This window comes from Phaethon aethereus (genome assembly GCF_964289735.1).
Source record: "Phaethon aethereus genome assembly, chromosome: 2".
NCBI classification, from domain to species: Eukaryota; Metazoa; Chordata; class Aves; order Phaethontiformes; family Phaethontidae; genus Phaethon; species Phaethon aethereus.
In genome coordinates this window covers 63,798,960-63,826,215 of record NC_138582.1, presented here as the reverse complement: position 1 = coordinate 63,826,215, position 27,256 = coordinate 63,798,960, and the positions used below count along the sequence as shown (strand labels likewise).

The following is a 27,256-nucleotide window of genomic DNA, read 5'->3' as shown; positions in this document are numbered from 1 at the left end:
GAGGATTATTTGACTCAGTGCAGGGTTATAACTGTAGAGTTTCAAACCTGGATGTTAGTACTTTATCTACTCAAACTCTGATTCAAGTATGTTTTTTCTTCAAGGGACTCAAATCCTAGTGATAGAACATAAGTTCCTCACCATAGGAAGGTGAGGTCTTAGATAATATTAAAATTAACATTTTTCTTGTCAGAAAAATGATCACAAAAATGAGGAAATGTCTGCTTTGTCTTGTAAGATACAGTTAGTCATGGCTGCCAAAGTTTTCAGATGTCAAAAGAAAATACGGAACATAGCATAGGATGAAATTATAAAGGAAATAATGCAGCTTTATCAGAACAAATTACATATGAAGGATCACTTAATAATTATTCTAAAAATAAAAAAACAACAAACCCAACAAACCCAAATGACTTAGCTTTTTTGTTGTTGAATATTCTTAAACCAGATGCTCTGAAGGATGAGATCAATGGAAATTACTGTCATAGTGATTGACTTTTTGAATTACCATTTTTAGTTCCATATTAAACTGTTGAAGACTTTTTAAATATTACAAGTGAAATCCTCGTTTGACTGAAACTGAGTTGCACTGAGGATCACTGTAATTGTGGAACATAAAGTTCTTATGGGAAGTTATGCAAGGTATTTAAGAGTCTGCTGTTCAAGAGGCTATTATAGTCGGATAACAAGACTTGTTGAGGCTTGCCTTGGTAGAGCTAGAGCTGTACTTCTGTTGATAGGCAATTTTGGAAACTTGTTCTCAACAGCAAGAGCTTGTGATCTTGCAGAAAGAAGTTTAATATTAAATTGGCACACAACCAGTGATTCTTACTATCTTTTTGTTTTTCCTACAGATGCCAAAATGCATGGCATTGTGAAAAAGTTGGGTGCGATAGAAAAGATTTTGGCTTACCTTAATGAATGTGTACATGTGGATGGCAAGGTAAAACTGTTGTTACAAGTTCTTCTGCAAGCATTGCACAGCATGACGGTAGTAAATTTGCATTTTTCTGCACTTAAAACACTAATCTTTATGCGTTAATTCTGTGCAGAATACAAATGTTTAGTAACAATTGCAATGGCAATACAAAATTTGTTTATTGTGTTTTTGTTAATGCTAAGATTCTCTTAATGAAAGAAGATTGGTTTGCCTACCTATGAGAATAGTTAGCTAGAAAACTAATTGTGTTTAGTGTGGTTCAGAACTGTACCAGAACTTCCCTGAAGTTTGTCTCAGTAGAGACCAAAAAAAAATGTTTTTAATGACCTTGAAAAAAAAAAAAAGTGTTATATTGTTTATGATAGTCTCTAAACTTAAGTCCTGAAGCAAATTATAATTAAAAATGAGATGTTACTGTAAATGGGAATCTACATGTCAGATTGAGTTTCAGGTATAGAATCACAAAAGTTGGAAAAGACCTTCAAGATCATCAAGTCCAACCATCAACCCAACGTCACCATGGCCACTGAATGTCCCAAAGTGTCACGTCCACACGTTTTTTTGAATACTTCTAGTGATGGTGACTCTACCACCTCCCTGGGCAGCCTGTTCCAATGTTTGACCATTCTCTCAGTAAAGAAATTTTTCCTAATATCTAGTGTAAACCTCCCCCGGTGCAACTTGAGGCCATTTCCTCTTGTCCTATTGCTAGTTACTTGGGAGAAGAGACCAACACCCACCTTGCCACAGCCCCCTTTCGGGTAGTTGTAGAGAGCGATAAGGTCTCCTCTCAGCCTCCTCTTCTCCAGACTCAACAACCCCAGTTCCCTCAGCCGCTCCTCATAAGACTTGTGCTCCAGACCCCTCACCAGCTTCATTGCCCTTCTCTGGACACGCTCCAGCACCTCAACATCCTTCTTGTAGTGAGGGGCCCAGAACTGAACACAGTATTCGAGGTGTGGCCTCACCAGGGCTGGGTACAGGGGCACAGTCACTTCCCTAGTCCTGCTGGCCACACTATTTCTGATACAGGTCAGGACGCTGTTGGCCTTCTTGGCCACCTGGGCACACTGCTGGCTCATGTTCAGCCGGCTGTCAACCAGCACCCCCAGGTCCTTTTCTGCCAGGCAGCTCTCCAGCCCCTCCTCCCCAAGCCTGTAGCGTTGCATGGGGTTGTTGTGACCCAAGTGCAGGACCCGGCACTTGGCCTTGTTAAACCTCATAAAACTGACCTCTGCCCATTGATCCAGCCTGTCCAGGTCCCTCTGCAGAGCCCTCCTACCCTCCAGCAGATCAACACTCCCGCGCAACTTGGTGTTGTCTGCAAACTTACTGAGGGAGCACTCGATCCCCTCATCCAGATCATCAAATAATAATATAACTTAAATATAAGTAATTTAATATTATAATGTAACTTTAATAATATAATATAGCTTAAGTATAAGTAGTTTTCTGACTAATAGAAGATCACCTCACCAGAGAGGGTTTCAGGAGATAACATCACATTTAGAGCTGAGTGTGTATTTGCTGTAGATGACCAAGCTTTCCAATTTTTGTTACATCTAATCTGATGCTTGAATTTTTCTGAAATTCATTATTTGAAATCATTTTATCCAGACTTTTTTAGGCTATGTGTTGCTTAGCATCACTTCACTGGATAAACTTTTTGCGTATTTCTTAGTTTGCTGGCTATACTATTGTTGGAGCAGTCCAAAAGTCTAAGCCTTGAGTTCTTTTAAGAAAAGATGAGAATTTTTATGTAGTATATTTTTGGGAAATAATTCATTACAAGAGAAAAGAACTGCTTGAGACTTAGTGGAATTCTTCTTATCTATGAAACTAATGAAAATTACATTCTTCATTAATGGTAATTTTTTTTCCAGATTATCAGTATCTAAGATTATTTTTTCCCCTGTAGCATTAAGGAATGTCTAGTCCAGTTTATGACAGCTTGAGTGTAAGTACTTTTGTAAACCACTGAGACCCGGTTGGAGAAATTGAAATATTGGGTTCTTCAGGGTTTTTTTTTTATTGTGGTTACTTTTTTAATGTCCGTTTTTTATGATGTTACTTTTTTTAGAGATGCAGAATAATGCAACTATTGTTTTGTTTTGGATAGTGAGTAGCTATTAGTGTAAAAACTTAATAAAACAGAATTACAAGCATGGGAGATATATTGCCTTAAGCAGATCCTTCATAGCCAGGTAAGAGTCTAGGATAAACTTTAAAGTAATGTTTTTTTATGCCCCTTGTAAACTTTAATCCAGGAAGGGTATAGGCAACAACTCTCTAGGGGCTCTGACACCTTTCTTTTGCATATATGGCTTGTGGAATGTAGGATCTTTATACTAAACAGGATGTTCAAACTTTACATGATGAAAGTTGCAGAAGTGTTTTAGAGAAATCTAAAACTGCACATGTTGAACAATGAATAGTTTAGATCAAGTCAGCAGCAGAGCATAAGCCAACAGCTCTATATGAAATTCTACTTCTTCAGGTGCTAACATGCAGAAATTTCTTTGTCAGCGCTGTGTTGGTAGAAGTTTTGGATCCCAGATGCTCTGCTCTGTAAAATAACTGTAAAATGTTTCTCTGCAAAATAACTTAGTAGTCTTACTCCTGTCTCTTAAACACAACCAGTAGAGGTTCCATCCTTAGGTCCCTCAGGCTCTGACAGTTCAAACTACTTCCCAAGAAGAGAAAATAAATGAAGTAGGAGCACTGCTTAACTCTTGTTTGATATAGCTTAGTCTAAACACAAAGTAGTGCTAGTTTCATTAGGTTAAAGACAGATCATGTAGGTTTGATTAAAGAAGTCATTAGGACACTATCCTGAAGGAATAAAGGCCAGATTCTGGTTCTCCCCTCAAATTAATTTGCATTTTATCGTAAAATCAATAGAAAAGAAAAAGAACCAACCAAACAAAAAACCCAAACAAAAAGCCTTGCATGTTCTTAGAAAAGTGGCTACCAAGCAAAGGATAAAGGATGCAGTAGATGGAAAAAGCACCATTTATATGAGGCTTTATATATAGCTGTGCAAAAGAATCTTTCCATACTAAGCAAGCAGAGTTTTTGTTTATTCAATAGTAGACTAAACTATATTTGGTGATGCAATTGACAAAACAAAATTTAAAGACAGAATATCAGACAGGCAAAGTAATGGTTCTGTGAAAGACAGATACTGTCTTCTCGTTCTTAGGAGTGGTGACTTTGGTCATATTTTTGGCCATTCACTGATACTTTAACTTTTAGCAAGCTTCTTCCCCTTCTGAAGTTTCCTGATCTAAAAGATTGTGACTCAGAAAATGAATGTGTTGCAATAAACTGTTTGCATTTTAAAGAAAATGAGTAAGCTTGTGTGGTTGTAAATATCTTGTTTTTTCTGGAAATCCTTCAGCTCACATATATGCTTCTTAAAAATATATATTTTGGGAGCAAACATTGTAATTGTGTTATGATGCCAGAGGCCAATAAAATGACCATCGATTACTAATAAAATAAACCCAAATGTGAATAAGTATTTTCTAATGAATATGCAGTTATTGTCTGGGTGAAATGTGCTTGTCTAAGAAAGTTCTAGGTTACTCTACTATAAATGATGGAATGTGTTGCTTCGTAGCTTGATTTGTATTAAGCTTCTCGTAATAGATTATCATAATTGTTATCTGTACTTAATTTTTTTCTGTTCCTGCAGCTTATGGAATCCATTGTGTTACCATGTCTAACACTCTTACGCAAACTTGTATATGCTGATCCAGTTGTTCGCCTGTCCCTAGCACAGCAATCATCTTTACTGCTTTTGTTATTCAGAGGTAAAGATTCTATTTTGACTTCAGTACATGCGTGGAAAGAAAATGTGTGAAATATGGTTACCTGTTTAACCAAAAGCCTTCTTAAGAACCTTGGATCACTTCAGAGTCTCTAATACTTAAAAGATAAATCGTTGTGTTCTAGTGTACCCATGTTGTGTCATCTGTTGAAGGTGTTGGCAAAGTGACTGTGGAAATAAGTTATTTTTAACCAATGTCCTTCTATGCATTATTAAATGTAAATATTTTCCTAACACATTTTGCAATATGTTTATTTTATTCAGTTTCCCTGCTATTCCAAAATGATCGTGCTGTTTTAACTGAAGCTACAGTATTGCTTTGTCTTCTGTTGTTTGATGAAGTAGCAAGAACAGAAATGTGGTATGAAAAACCAGTTATTTAATGGCATATTCTCTAGTCAAAATTTAAGGTTTTAATGAAAATAAGGTTTGTTTTATATATATATATCTTCAAACAAATTATGCCTCAAAGTTTTATATATCCAAAATTGCATATTTGTAGGCCAAACTAATTGTTTCAGTATTTGGGTTCTATGCTGTATAGGTCTACATGGCATATTTTTGCAGTATAAATACTTTATACCTCAGTGTTAATTTTAAGTTTACTTTAATTTTCAAAAAACCGTGATTGGTTTGTAATCCACCTTTTCCATAAATGAAAGTTGCACAAATAAATAGCTAACTGTAGGTGTGTTTTTTTTAAACTTAATTAGAATTCTCCTATTTATTTTGGCTTATAAGTGTAGCAGTTGTTGTTAAAACAATAAACCTCAGTTTATGTTATTTTATTATTTGAAATTTGCATATACTTCAGAAAAAAATAGGCTTTTAGAATTCACACACATGAAATATACTGAAAAGAATTATAATGCATACTTTTTCCCTAATAGAAAAAAGGAAACAAGCACATGCTTTGGTATGTTATCTTTAACTTCATTTTATGTGCAGTACATCTGCAAGAAGCATTCTGGATGTGTGTGATCTAAGAACTATCTTCATACTGCATAATAATGAAGAAACATATATAAAGAGCTAGCTGGAGTTAAAAATACAGCTATATCTGAATAAAAAAGAAATAATAAGTGTAGCATTAGTAGAAAATCGAAGCTTAAAACAGGGAATAATAACTATAAATTAATCTCTTGCAGGACTGATGGCATAACCATTAATGATACTGGCCTACCTGGCTTCAGTTTACCTGTTGCTGTTGTGAGGAGGTATGTGTGGTTTGGTGTTTGTGTTTTTGTTTTTCTGCTTAACTTCGCTTTCCATTTGCTGTCCTTCCTGAAGTATGGAGGTGGGAGAATGAAGGGAAACATTTGATGTTAAATACAAAGATGTTTGCATTTTTAAACATAGAGTTTTTTCTCCAAGTCTTTGTTCTCTGAAAAAGAGTTTCAAAAACTTTATTTAAAAAATTTAAAAGCTTGCTCTAATGGACCATTTAATTAAAAAAAAAACAAACGCCCTCTCCCCCCCAACAAAACAACACAAAACAACAACCAATCAAAAGCAAACGCTTTTCCAATCTCTTTTTTTTTTTTTTTTTAGGTATCATCTCCCAGTCAAGATCACTGCTCATCATGTAGTTAGCCCTAATACTGTTGTGGTGCCGTTGTCTTCTGAGTGTTTGACTATGAAACCTGTGTTAGATATGCTTAAGATGGCTTGGAATCTGTCGTGGTACCATGGGATTGAAAACCTATTGCAACTGACAAATTATGAGAAGGAAGCAGAAACGTGAGCCATTTTATCTTGATTTTAAATCCCAATATATTTCAGTTAAATCAGCCTTACATCAAGTTTAAATGGGTTTTCAACTTCAAACAGCAGTTCAAATTTTTACTGGTTTGAGAATGCTGTCCTTTTAAACAGAAAGGATCATATCCCAAGTGGCTGTAGATATGTTGTCACAGCTAATGTTTTACTTAAATTGCATTTATACATAAAGTCTAGAGCCTGATCATGGTCAGACTAATTTAGAACAATTTTAAATGGGCTCTGTGGCTATTTTTCTTGTAGCCATTGTGTTTTTTTTAGGGAGCTGCCTTTTTGCACCTTTATAGTTGCACGACTTTTTCTCTTCTCTTTCTTTCCTTGGGGATTTAAATTTCAAATAATTATTCTTTTTAGTGGTAATACTAAGAATTATGATAGATAATGAAGAAAATTGCCTTTACATCCTTTGGTTAGCTTTTGATTAAGCATCATTTCTCTCTTTGAGGCTATTTTGTGTACAGAACTCAACATCTTAAAAGATTCTCGATTCAATATGACTGAAATGCTTGTATCTATATCTCTGTCCACCTTGACAATTTTTCAGTTTTTGCTTGTGTCCTTTAAGGCATCCTACAAGTTTTATTAGTAAACAGTATGGTTCTGAGCTATTTGAAACTTCACAGTTGTTGATTTGATGAATCATATTCATTTTAAGTTCCCCTAGGCAAAAACAAAGCAATATCTTAAAAAGACAATAGTATTGTTCAAGTGGCCAACATTTACAGTAGCATGGAGGCAAAGTTCATTACAAGCAATGTGAATAGTATCTTTCAAGTAACTTTTTGAGAGGTGCCATTTTTCCGAAGAACTCAAACAGCTCAGGATTTAAATGTGGTGCATTGTTTGTTGTTGTTTGGTTTTTGTGTTTTTGGAGGAGGTGGGGGAAGGAGGAGAAGAGGGTTGGTTAGCAAAAATAAATTTTTAAGGCAATTTGTATTTTGTCGTCTCATTTGAACCGGGAAGTGAAGGAGTCAACACTCACTGAAATAGTTTGTAAAGGTACTGGCTCTTAATCATTTTTCTCTTATATCTTTTCAGATTTTTAGACTCGCTAAAACTATCCTCAGAAGACATTCTTATACTCAAAATAACTCACACAAACTATGGACTGCAGGATTGTCTTAATTCAATCATTCAGGCAGTATCCCACAGGGATGTTAGGGCTGCTCTCACTAGGCTTAGTTTTTATGCTCTGAATGACAGACTTGCATTAAAATGCAGTTCTGGGTTGTGTGGAGACACTTTGAAGAGCTTTGTTTGGCAAAAAGCAATAAACAGGTAAGCACGCTGGCTACAGAAATCCATTTATGATACTTAAATTGTAAATTTCCTAGTCTTCATATTTTCAAATTTATGGAATTGATTGTGCATGCACCTCTGATTCTGAGAGAGAGAGAGAGAGAGAGAGAGAGAGAGAGAGAGAGAGATGTAGGTAGGTAGGTATGTTCATTCCGTCTGCTGGAGAGACAGCAACAGCAGCATATAAGAAATCCAGGAGGTTCCTGGAGAGCATGAGTGACAACTTCCTGATCCAGGTGACAGAGGAGCCAATGAGGAGAGGTGCTCTGCTGGACCTCATGCTCACAAACAAGCAAGGGCTCATTAGAGATATGAAGTTCTAAGGCAGCTTTGGCTGTAGTGACCATCAGGTGGTAGAGTTCAGGATCCTGAGAGGAGGGAGGAGAGCAAAAAATAAGATCACAGCACTGGATTTCAGGACAGCAAACTTTGACCACTTCAAAGATCTCATTGCTAGTGTCTGATGGAATCAGGCCCTGGAGGGAAGAGAGATCCAGGAAAGCTGTTTAATATTGAGTGATTGCCACCTCCAAGCTGAAGAGCAGGAAGTCAGGCAAAAATGCCAGGAGGCTTGCATATATGAACAAAGAGGTCCTGGCAAGACTCAAAGATAAAATGGAAGTCTGCAGAGGGTTGAAGTAGGTACAGGTAACTTGGGAAGAATATGTAAACATTGCCCAACTGTCCAGAGGTGCTGTGAGGAAAACTGAAAGCCCACTTGGAATTGAATCTTGAGAGGGATTGTCAAAGGCAACAAGAAGGGCTTCACATAGGTGACTAAAGGAAGGCTAGGGAAAGACTGAGCTTCCTGCTGAAGAGTCCCAGTGACACAGGACATGGAAAGGGCTGAGGTCCTGAATGCCACCTTCACCTCAGTCTTTGCTAGCAAGACCAGCCTTCAGGAAACCCAGGCCCCAGAGACCGGGGGAAAGTCTGGAGCAAGGAAGACTTATCACTGGTGGAAGAGGATCAGTTTAGGGAATATGTGAGCAAACTGGACATACATAAACCCATGGGCCCTGATGGGATGCACCCCTGAGTGTATCCTGGCTGATGAAATTTCATGTCCACTTTGGTCGGTCAAGGTGATGGGGAAAGGTGCCTGAGAATGGGAGGAAAGCCAATGGCACTTCTATCTTAAGGGCAAGAAGGAGGACCCAGGGAACTTTAGGCCAGTCAACCTCACCTTGATCCCTGGGAAGGTGATGGAGCAGTCAATCCTGGAAACCATTTCTATGCATGTGAATGACAAGAAGATCATCAGGAGTTGTCTGTATGGATTCACCAAGGGAAAGTCGTGCTTGACCAGCCTGGGGAAAAGGACCTTGGGATCCTGGTGGACACCAAGCTGAATATGAGCCAGCAATGTGCCATTTTAGCAAAGAAGTCTATTAGCATCCTGGGCTGCATTAGGAAGAGTGCTGCCAGCAGGATGAGGCAGGTGATCCTTCTCCTCCACTCGGTACTCGTGAGGCCACACCTGGAGTGCTGTGTCCTGTTCTAGACTCCCCAGTACAAGAGAGACATGGACTTGCTGGAGAGAGTCCAACGGAGCACCACAAAAAGGATGAAAAACTGGAGCATTTCTCTGAGGAATGGCTGAGGGAGCTGGGACAAGTTAGTCTGGAGGAGAGAAGGCTCAGAGGGGCGATCTTATCAATGTGTACAAGTACCTGAGGGGAGGATATAAAGAAGATGGAGCCAGGCTCTTTCCAGTGGCATGACCAGAGGCAGTGGGCACAAACCAAAACACAGGAGGTTCCCTCTGAACATCAGGAACACTTCTTTATTACGAAGATGACCAACCAATGGCTCAGGTTGCCCTGAGAGGTTGTGGTGTCTCAATCTTTGGAGGTATTCAAAAGCCTGCTGGACATGGACCTGCACAACTGACACCAGATGTCCCTGCATGAGCAGGGTGGTTGGATGAGGTGACCTCCAGAGGTCCCTTCCAACCTCAATGATTATGCAGTTCTGTAATTTGCATACACAAAACTAGCAAAAAATAAGAATGCTGTATTTAAAATAAGGATTATTAAAATGAATAGTTAAGCTTTGTTATTAATTGTTAGTATTTAATATCTAATTACCTTTTTTCTTTCCTGTCTGTGGCCCTGTTCAGATTTTTTTAACTTTCACTATATGCATTTCCATGTTTACTATCTGTAAATACACTTTTAAATATACATAATAATTTTATATTGTAATAATACACAATAAACGTATAATAGTATGTAAGTATCATAACATAGTCTATGTTTTATATAAAAGTATTTAAGTATATGTAATTTAATATATCTGTAACATAATGTAATTCCATGTTTGCTATAGGTAAATATATGTAATATACATATTTATGCTATATAATTTCACACTTGTAGATAACCACTCCTATTAGGCTGAAAACTTAAGCTCTTTTTTAATGTGTTACAAGTATGAAAGTAAATATTTTTATTTGCTTTGCAGGTTTCTACAAGTGCTTCCAGCTTCTGTAGAGGATGAGAAGCTTTTAGTGGATGTCTTAAGATTTTTAAACAAATTGCTCAGAGAGCAGAGATCAAGTTTGGAGTCAGACCATCTTAAGTGGATCCTGAAATCATTGCTTAAAAATGTAAGAATATACCTAAGAAGTTAGCTGTAGACTGTAAGAAATGATGTAACTGTGAACTAGTTGGCTGGTTTGTTTCTGGTGAGTTCCTCAAGGAAAATGACTTCTCTCAACAAAAGCATGAAATAGCAGATCATGTGATGTTAATGTCTGCTACTTTGTGGTCAGTGCTACAGTTTTAGTGTTTGAGGAAGTTAACTTTGAACAGGAGTTAAGTTCTTTTCTCTCCTTGTTATATGAATTGCTTTTCAAAACTCAAATCAAAACCAAACATCATCCACCTGTGCATGCCTTGCTCTGGTGTAGTTCAGAACGGTAATATGGTTGTATAAAGCCATATAACTATAGTTAGCTATGCATAGCTCTATATGTACATATAACTATATATACTGCTATGACATAGTTAACTATGTAACTATACATACATATGTGTGTGCATACATATACACCTGTATGAGGTATGCTTAGCTACTTAACTACATATGTATTATCTATGTAACTTAAAGGATGAGGTTCCATACAGGTGTGTTGGAACCTTCTGTTTGCGGAAGAGATATAAATGAACATTATCTGTCTTTCACTAAAAGCAAGAATTGAAAGTTAGGACAGAAGTTTTGCTTGCACTGTGTTTGTCACTGGAGTTTTGATTTTAAATGGTTATAATGTGTCTAAGTAAAATATTTTAATAAGCATGAGGAAGGTATTATATGAGTGTACAGTTCAGTTGCTGTAGTTAAAATGCAGGTATAATATTGAATGTGATTTTTTTTTTCTTTTCAGTTTTTCTAGACTTCTGTGCTTTCTGTTTGAGAGATCCATTCTGTACAATTCATTTAAGATGTGTAAAATTGGAAAGTATAAAAACAAATAGGAAATTAACATCATAAATCAGTATAAAACAAGTTTTATTATATTTGTTAAAATAAAATTATTCAATCTCACTGTATAGAAAAAATAGTTAAATGCCAAAGATAAATGGATGGCAGCAGTTTTAGAAGTACTGTTCTTCACAAAGCAAGGCCCTACTGCCTGCATGGAAGATCATTCTTGGTCTTACAAGGGATATCGTATCTTAAGTAGAGTCTGCATGCACTTGCATTTTCCCGTTTTAAAATACAGTCTAAACATTTAGGAAAAAAATTCTAGTAGACTTCATTTGAATTACTTACAGAATTCAGGTACTTAAATTTATATTTGTAACTGTGGATCCTATACAATTTTGTAAGTATGGCCCATTCAGTATAGTAATACAAAATATTTATATAAAATGAATATAAGTCTTTCAAGCAACTGAGACATACAAGGTACATCTTGAACTAATATTTCTACTATGTGTTTCTTTGTTTTTGTGATCTATTTTTTTATTGCAGGTTATTGCTGTATGTAACTTTGACTTTCCTTTCATGCTTTGAAATAGACTGTATCATGGCTTAGTGCCAGGAGATTTTTAAAGGCCTTAACAGTAGATTCTTCTATGATGTTTAGTACATTCAAGTAATTAATAATTACAGGAATTTTTTACTTTGCTTTTTACAGAAATACTTCTTAGTAAAATGATAATGGAATTTGTCATTTATAATGTGTGTGATTTGCAAGCTCTCAACAGAGAAATGGCTTTAGTGCGAGTATTAAAACAGGATTTAAACAATACATTATGTGACTGTATTTTTATTCTTTACTTTTAGAAGCCAAAATCACTTTTGGGCTTCCTGGTGCAACCAGAATCCCAAGTGCAGGATGAAACAGATGAAGTACAGACTGCTGTCAGGCAGCAACTGGATAAAGAACTCCTCCGTCTTTTTAACACATTGTTATTTTGTTCCGTGTCAGTGACTGACAGGTACAGTGTAAATGGACCTGCCTGTGTAATTCTGACAGGGGTCATAATATCTACTGCTGCTGTATTTTGGTCAGAATTTGAATAGAATTACATCATGACTCAATAATTTTAAACTGTAAAAATGTAATATACTCCTCTTAAAGTGAAGGTCAATATTAGATAGGGCTTTTCAGAGTAAAATTAGGAAACTAACTGGGAAACTTGAAAAGTGGTCACTTTTCCAGCAAATGATAGTTAAACTGATTTCAGGGAGAAGATGGGCTGTTTCTTTTTCACTGCTGGAAATTTGCACAAGCAAATGATAACTTGGTTGATTTTGTAGCATTTACTTGTAGCAAAGTAAAACATTGAAATATTTGAAATGTCAACAAACGTTTATTTTCATTGAACTCTTTTTTTGGCCTAATACAGTATATCAGTGCACATTTAGTGATTATTTAGGACAACTACTTCCAGCATGAAGTACCAACCTTTTTTCTATTAATCAAGCAAACAGTTTGTTTTCTCTGAGTTTCTAATATAACATCTTCCCACACTAAATCATTCTGTCCAAGTGTATTCTGATAAATACTAACATTGCAGCTTAAGATGATATTTGTTTATTTAAGTGCCAAAACATAACTGTTTGTAAAGATACTTTCAAAATGTTACCTTCTTCATTATTCCCATACAGTTATTCATTTTCTAAAAATTTTGAGAGCTGGATAAGGGAGGATTATAGAAATACCTGCTAGTTATATCTCACATTCCTGTATTTCCTATCTATCTGAATTCTAGATTGATGGCATTTTGCAGGAAATATTTTTAAACTTGTCTCTTGACCCAGAACAAACATAAGCATAACTACTAAGACTTGCAACTTTCCTTGTTGTTATTCATTGTCTTCAATCTCTTGCTCTTTAGTTAACACACTCCTTAATAATTAGGCTTACATCTCATTTGTCCTTTTTTAGTTAAACAGCCGTGTAATAATCAGATGCAATATTATGCTTTCAGAACCTATGTGAAGCTAGAAATGTCAAATTAATGTTATTCTGTGCATAAGGCAATAGAAACTAATTGAAATGCTGGGACTCCTAGACTAACAGTAAGAAGCATGAGGCACTGGCCTCTTTGTATAATAGCTCCATGTTGACAGTTGATTTTTTTCTTTTGTCTTGTTTTTACAATTAAACCAGAGAGGGCTTGGAACTTGTTGGCTCTTTCAGAACTGAGCTGGCTCAGAAGCTGCTACAGTGCTTAAGGCTAACAGATGCACCACATTTTTATGGACTTCCTTCACTGGAGAGAACATTACAAGGAATGGTTCATGTTACTGCATTTCCAGGCTGGAGTACCTATTCAGCTGCAGTTGAACCTGTCACTATTTGTAAGAAATATTTAACAGGTCTTCTTGAGGTAAGTAGTTTATAACTTAGCTTTTGGGTTGAATGCTTGTAAAGAACTGTGTAACTAATGACACTATAATTTATAGGATGTACTTTCGGTGAATATCATCGCTAGCAATAGGTGTGGGAAAGGTGCTTTTTTCTGCTAAGTAAATAGCAAAAAATATGGAGACTATAGTGATGTGTATCTGTACTTATGATTGATTGTATTGTGTGTGCCTCCATCCCCTATTTAAGATGTAATATAAAGTGTCTATAGTTTAAGCAAGATGAAAAATAGATGAGTTTGTTGTTGTTGTTTGATAACTGGAATGCTAAGAAGAAAAATCCAAGATACTCTCCCACAGGCAAAATCCATGTGTGAAAGGGGATCTGGGGGAACAGTAACTCATTAGGCAGGTTATTAACACAGAGAAAGCAGAAAAGAGGTAATTCAGGATGCTGCAGTTGTTGGTAAGCCAAAATTTCATTCCTGTTTTTAGTGTTCTTATTTGTTTGGTAAATCCATGGATGTGATAGACAACTAGTTTTTGCTCCTAAAATTACATTGTTTCTGTTCATTACCATTTGGTATAGAAAGCTGATATGTTTATTCCAATTCAAATCACAATGAAAGGTATAAATTACCCCTTTTCTTGAACACAGAATTTTGAAAAGAAATTATATTTTTAATTCCAAACATAGCATAAAAACCTGGGTACAATAAATGGACTGTTCCATCAAAAACAAGCTTTCAGGTTTCTATTCAATATTGTGCTTGTTATTAAGCTCCACTTCATTCTTTGAACAAGCAAATAAAAAACATGGAACTTATTATGGTTTCCTATATGGTTAAACCTCTGATGACAAAATGACTCAAAAAATAAACTAATTCTTAAAATTCAGCTAAAAATCTACCATCTTTTCTTGAGTTTAAAGTAGTGTATAGGACAGTTTGTACTCTACCTGTATACTGTTTTTACAGTAAAGCTACCATGAACTTGTATCTCCACTCCTAGGTCATCTCATCGTTTTATGTTGAATGGGGAGGAAACGCTATGTCCTTCATGGGGAAAGGTGTTACGAAAAGCACAGTTCTTTGCTTGCTTCACTTATCTCATGAAATGATGACTCAAGCCAAGGATATGGTGAGTGCATTACAGTTGTCCTCATCTTGTCATTTGTGAGGGCTATGCACAGATATATTTTTCACTGCTAAAGTTAAATAATGGATTTTCATATGTGGTGGGGGAAGAAGTCTTATGGCAACAGATCGTAAAAATAATAAAAAGTATCTGGTAATCTCATTTGGCATATAATGTTAGATAAATGAATAGGATAGAGTATAGTATACAAGAAAGCTGAAGGTTTGGTTCTAACCTTACTGAAATAATTCTGCAAATAATTCTGTGGGTTTAGAAAGGTCTTCTTTCAGAATAAGCTATAATTTTCTTTTTATAAAAAATGAGAAATCACAATTTTATGGAGGATGAATAAATTTAAGGGTTTGTAACAGCATTATTTCTTCAGCCATGTATAGATAACAGGCTTTCTAACACGTTTACACATACATGTGTGTATTTTCACATGTTTCTATATATGAAAGAATATATATACATGCAAGAACAATTATCTTATAAAAGGAGCTATCATTACTTCTTGCAAAGTTAATATCTGTGCTTTGAGTCCATGTGCATATGTTGAGAGCTAAATTTTAGAGAGTTTAGAAAAAATGGCCTTCATCATTCATCAAGCAGTTAAAGCATATTCAACAATTTAGTGTAATCATTTTGGAGAATTAAAATCCACTCTTGTTAATATCTGTGATAGCCACAAGTGAAAGCCTTTCAATATGACTAAGTACACATGTAACTAGAAATAGCAGTATGGCTGCTTCACCAAATTCCAGGTTACTCTTTCTTCAGTTCTGTACTCTTTCAAGATATTAAGTGTTGACAATGTTTGTTAAAATTGGAGGGAGGGAGAATATTAAGTACACTGCAGGAGTACTGCAGCCTCCAAAGAATTAGATTGTAAATACATGGATGAAAGAGAGGACTTTTTTTTTTATGAGTCTCATAGAATAATATGTATAGTAGCGTAATGATTGTTGGCATTTTTTTGTGGCTATAAATCATAATCTGTGTGTACAACAGTGTTACTATCTAGACTGTGCTAATAATTTATAATCTAAAAGAAATTGTAAATCCTGGCTGTTGTTTACAATCATGTGACTTAGTATCAAACCTTATGAGAAGAGAAATACAAAATTAAACTTCTTCCTCTGTGCAAGCAGTGTTATACAAGCAAAACAATGGATAAATGTGATTTAAAAATAAAATAAAATTTAAAAAAGCTAACTTAAAATGCACAGTCTAATGACTTGAAATTAAAACTAGTTAAAGCAAATTTTTTTTTACTCATTAGCAATATTATGAACCATTACCATTCTTCCTTATTAGAAGAACCACCTTGTTAAATCACACATAAGATCCTTTAGCTCGTACTGATGGACAGAAGTTGCTTACAGATGTTTGTAGGAGTACGTGAGAAACAGAGCATATACTTAGGTTGTACTAGAATTGCTGCAATGTTTTGTTTGTTTGCTATAGTATCACTTCATTGGTGTTGCTTTGCTGAGCTATGTTTTGTACTTCATTTTATATTTTAATGCCCTCCCTCCCCAAATTAAAAGACTCTGAAATACTGTGCTTTTTGTGATCAGTATTGTGTGTATTGAGAAGATCCATGCAAAATATGTTGCTCCAAATGAAACATCAGTCATCTATTGTGTAGAAATATACAGGACTGACATGGTCAGAAGGCACATACCTAAAATTTTGGGTATCATGATTCATTATGAAATGAATGCATTTTTGTGCAGTGCCATGGTTAAATAGAGCACTTCACAGGTATGTGGTTTTTTTAACCTGAACTACAGAAATTAAAAGTCAAATATGATTTCATGGAATCTGCAGCTAAGTACTCTGTGGTAGTCTGTGTGACTTTATTTAATCATGTGGCAGATGCATGAAGAAAAATAATGAATTATGATGCAAAGAAATAATTGCATGTTCTTATTTGGTAGTTCTCTGCACATGTGTAATATAAAAGAGAAATACAGATTACGTTAAGAAGGAAAAATAAAAAATGTAAGGAGTAAATTTTGAATAGAAATAATTATCCGAGTATTCCAAGTACAATATTTAATCTGTTTTTAGTATTGCTGTCCTAATTCTATACAGAAGATGAGACAAATTTAATTTTTTTGAGTAGGTGAAGTTAGCAGGTTAAATATGTTTATACAGGCAGAATCAAAATATTTTTCCTGCAATATTGGTGTTGTGTTGCATTTGAAGTGTGGTAGTATGTAATTGGTAGCTCAGGCTGTTTGGTAGACTGGCATGGCATTGAAAGATTTATAAAATAATTTCTTAATTTATTTTTTGTTTTCTAATCAGGACTGGATATCTCTTTGGTCTTTGCCTTATGATAACGGTGAAGAACAAGTTCTTTCTCAGCTAGGTCTGGCATGGCTCGTTCCTTTATGGGTAGATAGAGACCCTGAGGTTAGTTAATGCAATGTTAAGTTGGTATCTTATTTTGACCCTTACGTATTTGCAAAATTTTTGCTTCATTTATTTATTTAATATTGAAACTATTGTTTTGCATTATGTAAAATGTCACTGCCTATATCCTAAGTAACAGTAAAGTAGAGAGAATGTTTCCATATAAACAACTTCTGAGAAATCCTTCCCTACATCTTCTGTCTTCCATGCTTTCATTAATCACTCATGATCATGTTTTATAGGCAGTTTTCATTGACATTGCTGTTACTTAGCTGCAAAGCAGAAACATTTACATGAACTACAAATTTAGAGCAAACGTATTTGATGCAGATCTTTTAAAACATGTTTCTTGCAACTTTTTATCAACTCTAGTTGTAAGGTTTTTCTTGTTTTCCAGTGACTAAGGAAGAGTAACTGTGATAATAATAATAGTGGCTTAGTTTCTTCCCAGCTGTGTTGCTAAATGGAACTATTTTAAAGTGGTAAAATGTGAAGAATATTGAAGACTATCTTAGTGTTTTTAAGTATTCAAAAAACTATTTTATTAATTCTGTCATTTTTACATATGCATAGTTGTGATTGTGAGTAATTGCTCAGTAATAGGGCCAGAGAAATATAGGAGAAGAGGTTGTTACTTTTTAAATGACTCCCTTTAAGCTCCCAATTCAGTTTATACAACTGAATTAAAACAAAAAAGCGTTGCTAATTACTGTAAGAAATATCACTTTGTGTTGTGCTTATATGTACTAGGTCAGATTTACAGCACTTGGAATAGGATCAGCTCTTACATCTCTTGAAATTGGATGTACTGCTTTAGCAGAAAGTTGCCAGAACATTTCAGGAGGGCTCTGGGGAACAGTGATAAACATCCTTCTGGACCAATCTGAATGTAGCATGGTACGCAGGGAGGTATGTTTCTTCTGTCCTGCTGTCTTAGATTGTGAAGGTGTTTTTTCATTAAGGAGAAAATTTTTTTTTTTGTTATTTTATTCTCTATATCTATTTTCTGTTGCTGCACAACACCTACTGCTTCGTGAGTTATATACTACCTAATTAAAATAAATGTTTAGCTTCTTATTTAGATTTGCTCAAGAAGCAATAAATACAGACAACTAGTGTAAAAGCAGAAATTACCTAAACAATAAAGTGAATGCATAAAACCTCCTAAGAATTACTCAGGCAGACAAATAGTTTGGTAAAGCATAACACATTAGCCTGGATTTTAATGGCTGTTTTGTTCCATTTATGAACACTTCGGTACGAACTCATCACCTGGTCTATAGTAAATGTCTCTTCATTGCAGACATGAAGTAATCTAATTTGCCTAGGCACTAAGGTTTATTTGTGAAAACTGAAAGTTTGTACTCTGGTAGAACAGCACATAGAACTATATAATACTATATTTAAACTGTGTACATGTTTCTTGCTACTTTCTATCAACTCTAGTTGTAAGGTTTTTCTTGTTTTCCAGTGACTAAGGAAGAATAACTGTGACTATAGTGGGTTAGTTTCTTCCCAGCTGTGTTGCTCAACTAATTACATATTCCAAAGTAGTATTTTGAATTTATTTGTGCAAAATGCTGTTGAGAATGTGTGCTTCCTTTGTTTTATTTAACTTCCCACTCATTTTAGTAGTCTCTTAAGAGTCAAAGTATTGACAGAAGATTGACAAATGACAAAAAAAGCGGTTTCAATCCACCCATATATACATGTGAAATGTGTATATTATAAATTAGAAAAACACACATGCCATGTGTTTTGACAGGTAACTGTTTGGAACATATGTGTCTCTATGTCCCAAGGTGTCCCCCACATTGTCCTAATTATTTAATTATTATTAATTATTTTATTAAAAAAAAAGTACATGAGGACAGTAGAGTTAAGGGTCATAAAGATTTACCTAGGTTTTCCTGCTCAGGGATTTTTTTCCAGTATTTCTTGTTATCTAATTCTCATTCAACAGGATTAACTGTACTGGAAGAGTGATGAAAGTATTCTATAAAAAAATACATTTGTTTCCTAATGATTTCTATTCCATCTCTTCCTTATTGTTTTTCTTACCAGTCCTCTCTTGTGCCGTGCCCTAATGACATCTGTTGTAGGTGAAGTTTGGGGGGTTTTAGGTTATATCCTTCTAATTATTTTTTTCCCAACATGAACAGGAAAATTCTTTGTGTTTCAACATATGTCTAAAGCAATGGAATAGTATGTGGTCTGTGCTGTTAAATCTCATGTGGATTTTTTTTGAACTGTGATGGCTAGATTGGCAATATCGATGCTTTCATTTCTTTCAGGCTGCTTTTGTTCTACAAAATCTCCTTGTGATCCCAATTCCTACAGAAGACGTGAAAGATTGTATTTGGCGAGTGAGTGACTATTACATTTGATGATAAAGGTCATAGTGTCACAGATAGACATTGTTTGATACAAAAACCTGTGTCAGCATACCTAGAAAATGTAAACTTAAAAAATTGCATGTCTAAGGTGACATTTTGGAAAGAGAAATACATGAATAGACAAACTTCTTTCAAACTTCCAGCAAGCTCAAAAAAGAACCAAAGTTAGTTTGTATATATGTGTTTGCATTTCATGAATGTAGTATCTTTGGGCTCCTAGGAAACTTGCTTACTTACATAGTATCATTAATGTTTTAGTATAGAAACTGGTCATTATTTTACCCACACTTGGAATGCAACATGATTTGAGGGGTGTGAGGAAGAAGAAATTCTGTGAATGTGATGTTTATAAAATGTTTTGAAAGAAATATGTAAGTGATGAGAATCACAGAATCACTAAGGTTGGAAAGGACCTTCAAGATCATCAAGTCCAACCATTAATCCAGCGCCATCATGTCCCCTAAACCATGACCTGAATCGCCACATCCACACGTTTTTTGAACACTTCCAGAGATGGTGACTCCACCAACAACCCTTTCTAAAGAAAGATGAAGCAGCTTGTTGCTTAAGTCAATTTAAATGCCTCTTAAGAACATAACCCCTTGCTCAAAGCAGGGTGAACTAAAGCAGGTTGCTCAGGGCTGTCCCCAGTTGGCTTTTGACTGTCTCCAAGGATGGAGACCCCACAACCTCTCTGAGCAACTTGTTCTAATGTTTGCCTACCCTCACAGGGAAAAAGTTTTTTTCTTAAGTTTAAATAGAATTTCCTGTATTTCGGTTTTTGCTTGTTGCCTTTTGTCCTGTCACTGAATACTAATGAGAGAAGTCTGTCTTCCATTACTTTCTCTCATCAGATATTTGTACAAACTAATAAGATTCCCTGGAGACTTTTCCAGTTCTGATCTTGAGTCAGTCATCAAGTTTGTTTCTCTGTACATAAAGATCTTTGGACCTTAGTTCCTAATTTTTCAAATTTTTGTGGCCTTGATACCTGTTCTTTCTGTCCGTCTTGGTCCTTCTGGTATGTGACATCATACCTATATGAGAACAGTGTATGGTTTTTTTGAAGAAATATGCAGATGCAACCATGTCCTGATTTATCTGTTCCTTTCTGCAAATGATCAAGTTAGTGTTGGAAGGCATTCCTCCTATTTTACTAGGATAAGTTATCTATGATTCAGCTGCACACAAAATGAATTATGCTATTTCTTGCAGAGCTGCATTTTAGAGTACAGTATTTTTCCTTTACATCTGATCATAAAGGAAGATGTTCAAGTAATCTTACGAATCTGGCCCTTGTTTCAGTCTTATTGCTTATTACTTACATTTTATCAATATAAATACTAATTCTTTAAATTCATAATAGCAGGGGATTTACAAGGGTCAGCCATCTTAACTTGTTGATATAAGCTCTATTAAAACTTGCTTTTTAGTCTTTTTTTTAAACATTTCAATGTCTATGGTGAGGTGACAGAAATTGAATCCAGTTGCAGAATTCTGGATGAATTCCAGTGCAATTAATAGAAGCTTTGAGTCAATGTGATTCTTATTAAGAATAAGTGCAATTTAATGGAAATTGCTCATCACTTACTAAGTGTTCATGCTGAAAGATACTATCAAACAATACTTTATGATAACTGGTAAATTAAAACTGTTGAAAATACAAACAACAATTAAAATTGTAAGATACCACCAGGATCAAATTCTATATTTCAGAGTTACTTTTTTTCCTTTGCACCGAATAAGATGGTTTGTCTGTTGACTTTAATGCAAGCAAGTTCAAAGGAGAGCTATTACTTGGATCTGGGTGAATAGTAGGAATAATGTACCATAGTCAAAGTAGAAAATTATAATTTTATCTTTTTTATTTTTATTATCTTATTATTATTTACCTTAGGCTGGAAAAGGAAAGGCTGTAAATAGAGTTTGTAGGCCAATATCTTCACGAGAATGTCTATAGTGTTGCTGTTATCTAGTTTATCTGCTTTATGACAATTCATACTGCTATGTTGCTTTAAAGAATGGCATAGGAAGTTTTTTGTAATGAGTGAAGTCTACTTGTGTCAATTGCAACGTACTGTGTTGGATAAAGATTGCTGAAGTCGGAGTACTTTATGAATGTAACTGATGAGTAAATCTTTCAGGGCCCTTGTTATACAATAAAGTATTGGGCATAGCTTTTCAAACTAGTGAAGATAGTTCTGGATAGTAAAATTTTGACTAAATTTAACAAAATTTCCAAAGTATGCATTGGTCATATTGATACAGTCTAAGTAGATTGCTCACAGTGTATGAGTGCAGTTTTATAATTCATTCTAAAAAGTTGACATGAAATACTACATTCTTCTTCAAACTGTCATATCTGATTCTTCATTAATTGGCATAAAAGGCAAATAGTGAAAATAGGCTGTTTATATATTACAGAAACCAAAAAGAATGAGCAGTAGCCATCTAAAACTCTGGTCATAACTTCTCCTGTATCATAAAATAGTTTTTCTGCTTCTACTTTTTGTTTTGTTTTGTGTTCTTGCACAGTTAGCTTGTATTCAGTGTAAACGGAGGGGTTGGGGAAGATCTAGAGCCTCTTGTGGACAAATAGTGGTTTTCAGATTACTTATTTGCAGTTGATCTACTTCTGCTCTCTCCTGACTGCCAAAGGAAATTTCTAATTAAATGACGAATTTTCTTTACATAATTTTAACTAGTTTCTTTTTGAAGTACTGCAATGTGCCTCTTAAAACTGCCTTGCAGAATGTAATTGGTTTGAATTTTTCTCATTCTGGGTTCTTCTGCCAATTAACACAATTTTTATGGTCACTCTGAAATAGGTTATCTTGCAGCTTAATAAAACTTGTTTTCTTCTGTTACCATAGAAAACACTAGAGAAATACTATAACAAAGGCGGTCAAATAAAACTGTTTATTTGAAATAAGTCTATGAAGTCTTTCTTTTTAGGTGTAAATCCACTTCTCTAGAAAGTTTTCCCTTAAGTCAATATTTAAAAAGAAATGACTGAAAACCATTCTTCAAAGAGAATTGCTTTCTTTTTATGTCTTGTTCTCTAAATAAACCTTTTATCATAATAGATTGACATAGCTAGATATAGTATAATGGCAGTATACTTTAGAACGGGATGACCTTTTTGGGATGTTTACTCTTAGTATGAGTGTGCTTTTTCTAAAGAAAACTTTTGCTTTAGTTGATATCTGTAAGTACAATTAAATGAGAAATTAAAATTTTAAAGTCTACTGGTACATGTACTGTCTTAAAACCACCTATATGCAGCTTTCTATGGCTTTCTACTTAGCTGTTAACAAATTTCTGGGGAGCTAAATAGCTACCTCCATTTTGCTAAATGGTTACAGTTTTTGTAAAATATTGTGATTTAGCTCAGCCTTAGTAAAATCTACATTTGACTTTTATAATCTATTAGTTACAGCCTGTAAACCAGCTATGTATATACACATACACAGAGCATTAGGCTTAATTCGTGTTTTTTTGACAGTTTATTTTATGTAAAACATGTCTGTAAAGGAATGATATTTGTGAATTTGATGTCTTCAGGGTCCCTGTGTACATGATGAAGAATCTGGCCTCTCTCAGACAGGAAAACCTGCACTGAAGGCCCTTTTGTATCACTGCAGATTCTATGAACATGTGAATCAGATGGTAAAACACTGTTACCTAGGATGTTACATGTTTGATTTGAATTCTTCCAATGAAGATGACACTATCATAGAAAAAGGTGGTATAACTGGTAAGTGATTTTAAACCTACTTAAATAACTTCTACTTTTGAATAACTTACCTCAAATAGTTCTTACTAAAAATGGAACTGAAAATGAGTATATAAACCAGGAATGGAAATATGTTGTTAAGTCAAAATGTTGCTCTGATGATTTAAGATGTAGATAAGTTACTAGTTGACCATATCTCAGAAAAAAACTGTGAGTCATTATTTACATCTTCAAAATCACAGAATCACAGAATCACTAGGTTGGAAAGGACCTTTAAGATCATCAAGTCCAACCATTAATCCAAAACCACCATGTCCCCTAAACCATGTCCTGAAGTGCCACATCCACACGTTTTTTGAACACTTCCAGGGATGGCGACTCCACCACCTCCCTGGGCAGCCTGTTCCAATGCCTGACCACCCTCTCAGTGAAGAAATTTTTCCTAATATCCAATCTAAACCTCCCCTGGCGCAACTTGAGGCCATTTCCTCTTGTCCTATCACTAGTTACTTGGGAGAAGAGACCAACACCCTCATCGCCACAACCCCCTTTCAGGTAGTTGTAGAGAGCGATAAGGTCTCCCCTCAGCCTCCTCTTCTCTAGACTAAACAACCCCAGTTCCCTCAGCCGCTCCTCATAAGACATGTGCTCCAGACCCCTCACCAGCTTTGTTGCCCTTCTCTGGACATGCTCCAGCACCTCAACATCCTTCTTGTAGTGAGGGGCCCAAAACTGAACACAGGATTCAAGGTGCGGCCTCACCAGTGCCGAGTACAGGGGCACAATCACTTCCCTGCTCCTGCTGGCCACACTATTCCTGATACAGGCCAGGACGCTGTTGGCCTTCTTGGCCACCTGGGCACACTGCCGGCTCATATTCAGCCGGCTGTCAACCAGCACCCCCAGGTCCCTTTCCGCCGGGCTGCTCTCCAGCCACTCCTCCCCAAGCCTGTAGCATTGCATGGGGTTGTTGTGGCCAAAGTGCAGGACCCTGCACTTGGCCTTATTAAACCTCATACAGTTGGCCTCTGCCCATCGATCCAGCCTGTCCAGATCCCTCTGCAGAGCCCTCCTACCCTCCAGCAGATCAACACTCCCACTCAGCTTGGTGTCATCTGCAAACTTACTGAGGGAGCACTCAATTCCCTCATCCAGATCATCTATAAAGATATTGAACAAGACCGGCCCCAGAACCGAGCCCTGGGGAACACCACTCGTGACCGGCCGCCAGCCGGATTTGACGCCATTCACCACAACTCTCTGGGCTCGGCCATCCAGCCAGTTCCTCACCCAAATGTTACAAATGGAAAAGATGTAGTTGCTTCTGCAGTACATTTTCTTGAAAAATACTGGGTGTAAAATACTTTTTACAGTTGTGACTTTGACAGACCAATACAATGAAAGTTTAATAAAAAGAAATATATAGACTGTTTCTAAGACACCTATTTCTGTTTCTTGATGTGTTCAACTTCAAAGATGTGTGAAAAGGAGTGGACTCTAATATGCTGAAATTAGCTGCATTCTAAGACATTCAGATATAATTTAATTCATAGACTGATCAAATTTAATACTCAGGTTGGATTGATTTTTTTTTTTTTTTTTTTAAAACCTGTATAACTTTGGAGTATCTCAGATCTTACTTTTATATTGACTAATTGTTTTCTGAACATTATTTGTAAGACTTACTATGATGCATTGTGGGAACCCACATTCTTGTCCAAATATATATTATGATCTAATTTCAGAGAGCTCAGTTAATTTAGGGAAAATTAATAAGTTCCTTCTTTTTGGTTTCTTTCTTTCTTTCTTGTGTGCCTAAGTTTCTGTATTTCCCTCTTATAAGCCTACAGATTTAAACAGTTCTTGTAGGTCTGCTTCTGTTAAACATGTTACAGAAGAATGAACAGAAGAGGAATGCTATTTTCCCCTAGCAAGTTACAACTTTATGACAGACTCAAGGAAAAGAAATATTCTTTGTTAACTCACTGACTTATCAGAGAAATAGCTCAGCAGTATACAAAATTCTAGCCATAAAAATCCTCAATTTCTTCTGCGGCTGCTTTATTTACTATTTACTTATAGTAAAGTGTAATTTTTTTCAGTCCAATGCATTTCACTTCTCCCATGGTCCTTTTATTTGTGCCTCTTGGTAGTTGTTAGCTGATGCAATATCAGATCTAAGGGCAACTCAAACTCCAGGATTGCAGAACTTTTCAGTGAGTAGTTCAGATACGTTTTGTCAGATCATTGAAAAGCAAATCCAAAAAAAAGTTTTTCCAGAAGCTTTGAAAGAAGGGGTAACAGTCATTTATGATATTTCAGGAACGAGAAACAAATTTTTTATTTATTTAAAAAAGGAAGACAGGACAATGTTTGCTTCCTCTCTGAAACTATAGTGCTTGAAAGGCTTGTAAGTCCTTCATTCATAGGTTCAGAATTGTGTTGTTTGTTTATAATGACCTGTTTCTGCTTTTCAGTAGGTCCCTTGTCACCTCTTAACAGAAGATCTTGCTTTGGTTTATCTTCCTGAAACTATTTTTGTCGTTTCCTTTCCCCTATGTATTTTCCTCACATTTTTCAGGAATATAAAAAAGCCCTCATTTGCAAAGTTATGTCAAAAATAAAAATTACTTAGCTGAGTTTAGTCATTAGCTAAGAAATGTATAGCACTTCTACTGCACTCAGAATTTGTGTGATCTAGTACTTTATTCTTTGTTGTTTTCTAAATATATGAAAGCCTCAAAACCTATTATTTACAGGTGTGTCCTATAAAATTTTTGTCACGTTTTATTCTGAAACAGAGTTACAAAGTTATTCTGCCTTCATTATATTTATGAATATGGATTCTCTTGAAACTGCTTCTCTTAAAATGAGAATTTGAAGTCTTTTGAAGATAAGGACGTCTGTTCATTATGTTTGTGCTGTGAGACCCCAGTATCTTCAATACTTTTGTACTATTACATTTTGAATAAAACTAAATCGGAACTATTTCAAATGACTAAATGCTATGCCACTGCAGTTTGAGCTAAGTGTAGCTTTTTCCAGACTATTTTATGTTGCAACTGAAAATTGTATTTTATTTAATCTCTGTTTATTCAAGGGGTTTTCTGAATAAGAATTTGTAGGTAAAATGTGTGAAAACTTATATTCTGAGATCTTCAGAAGGATAACTGTGGTTGGCTACTTTTCTGTTTCACTGAAAGAATCATTTGAAAAGCTTGTTATGCTCTCTGCTGGTATGTAGTAAAGAAAAAGAAAACTCTCTCTGTTTAAATTTTATTTTTATTCTTTTTTTCCTACAGATTTTGATGATTCTCTTAATCTTTGGAAGGCTTCATCTACTCAAAGCCGATCTTCACATTCTCAGTCAACATCTGAAACTATGGTAACTTGCAGAGTAATCTATTTATTTTAAATATAAAATTGTTCATGAAGTGCTTTGAAGAAAATTAGCAGTCTTACAAATGCTTAAAAAAACCCCAACAAAACACAAAACAAAACTGAAAATTAAAAAGCTGAAACTAAATTTAAATTTTCTCTAAAGTAGCTTTAATATGCTAAAGAAAACTTTCATGGTTATTTACTTGAGAAAAATTAATAGCTTACCTTGACTAGTTAAATGCATAAGGCAATGCTGAATTCTGTAGTTTCTCATAAGTGAGACATTTTCTCTAGAGATTGCTTTGTATTTGGCTTTATTGACAAAATGCAGTCATCTCCATCTATGGCTATCATTGCTGCTGCTTTTATTGAAACTGTCCTTTCAGAGTGAACCTATATTTACACTACACTGCTACAGAACTGGATCAATCAAAACCACAGAAGTACATTGGGTTAAAATTATATTCTGTATCATAATAAACTCTGGATTCTGAAAATGCTTTTAGAAA

General features: G+C 35.3%; 1 protein-coding gene across 1 annotated transcript in view; it reads left to right on the top strand.

The window, feature by feature from the left end:
- RTTN (rotatin) overlaps nucleotides 1–27,256 on the top strand; it is a gene marked incomplete at both ends in the record, with an annotated part of 91,007 nt that overhangs the window by 33,914 nt on the left and 29,837 nt on the right. Inside the window, 15 exons of the mRNA XM_082015627.1 lie at nucleotides 855–943; nucleotides 4,638–4,755; nucleotides 5,037–5,146; nucleotides 5,937–5,989; nucleotides 6,324–6,512; nucleotides 7,590–7,829; nucleotides 10,317–10,461; nucleotides 12,144–12,298; nucleotides 13,477–13,696; nucleotides 14,685–14,813; nucleotides 17,127–17,234; nucleotides 17,985–18,143; nucleotides 19,529–19,600; nucleotides 23,195–23,387; nucleotides 26,669–26,751. Of these exons, the coding sequence (XP_081871753.1) occupies nucleotides 855–943; nucleotides 4,638–4,755; nucleotides 5,037–5,146; nucleotides 5,937–5,989; nucleotides 6,324–6,512; nucleotides 7,590–7,829; nucleotides 10,317–10,461; nucleotides 12,144–12,298; nucleotides 13,477–13,696; nucleotides 14,685–14,813; nucleotides 17,127–17,234; nucleotides 17,985–18,143; nucleotides 19,529–19,600; nucleotides 23,195–23,387; nucleotides 26,669–26,751 (2,063 nt within the window). The remainder of the gene's footprint in view (nucleotides 1–854; nucleotides 944–4,637; nucleotides 4,756–5,036; nucleotides 5,147–5,936; nucleotides 5,990–6,323; nucleotides 6,513–7,589; nucleotides 7,830–10,316; nucleotides 10,462–12,143; nucleotides 12,299–13,476; nucleotides 13,697–14,684; nucleotides 14,814–17,126; nucleotides 17,235–17,984; nucleotides 18,144–19,528; nucleotides 19,601–23,194; nucleotides 23,388–26,668; nucleotides 26,752–27,256) is intronic.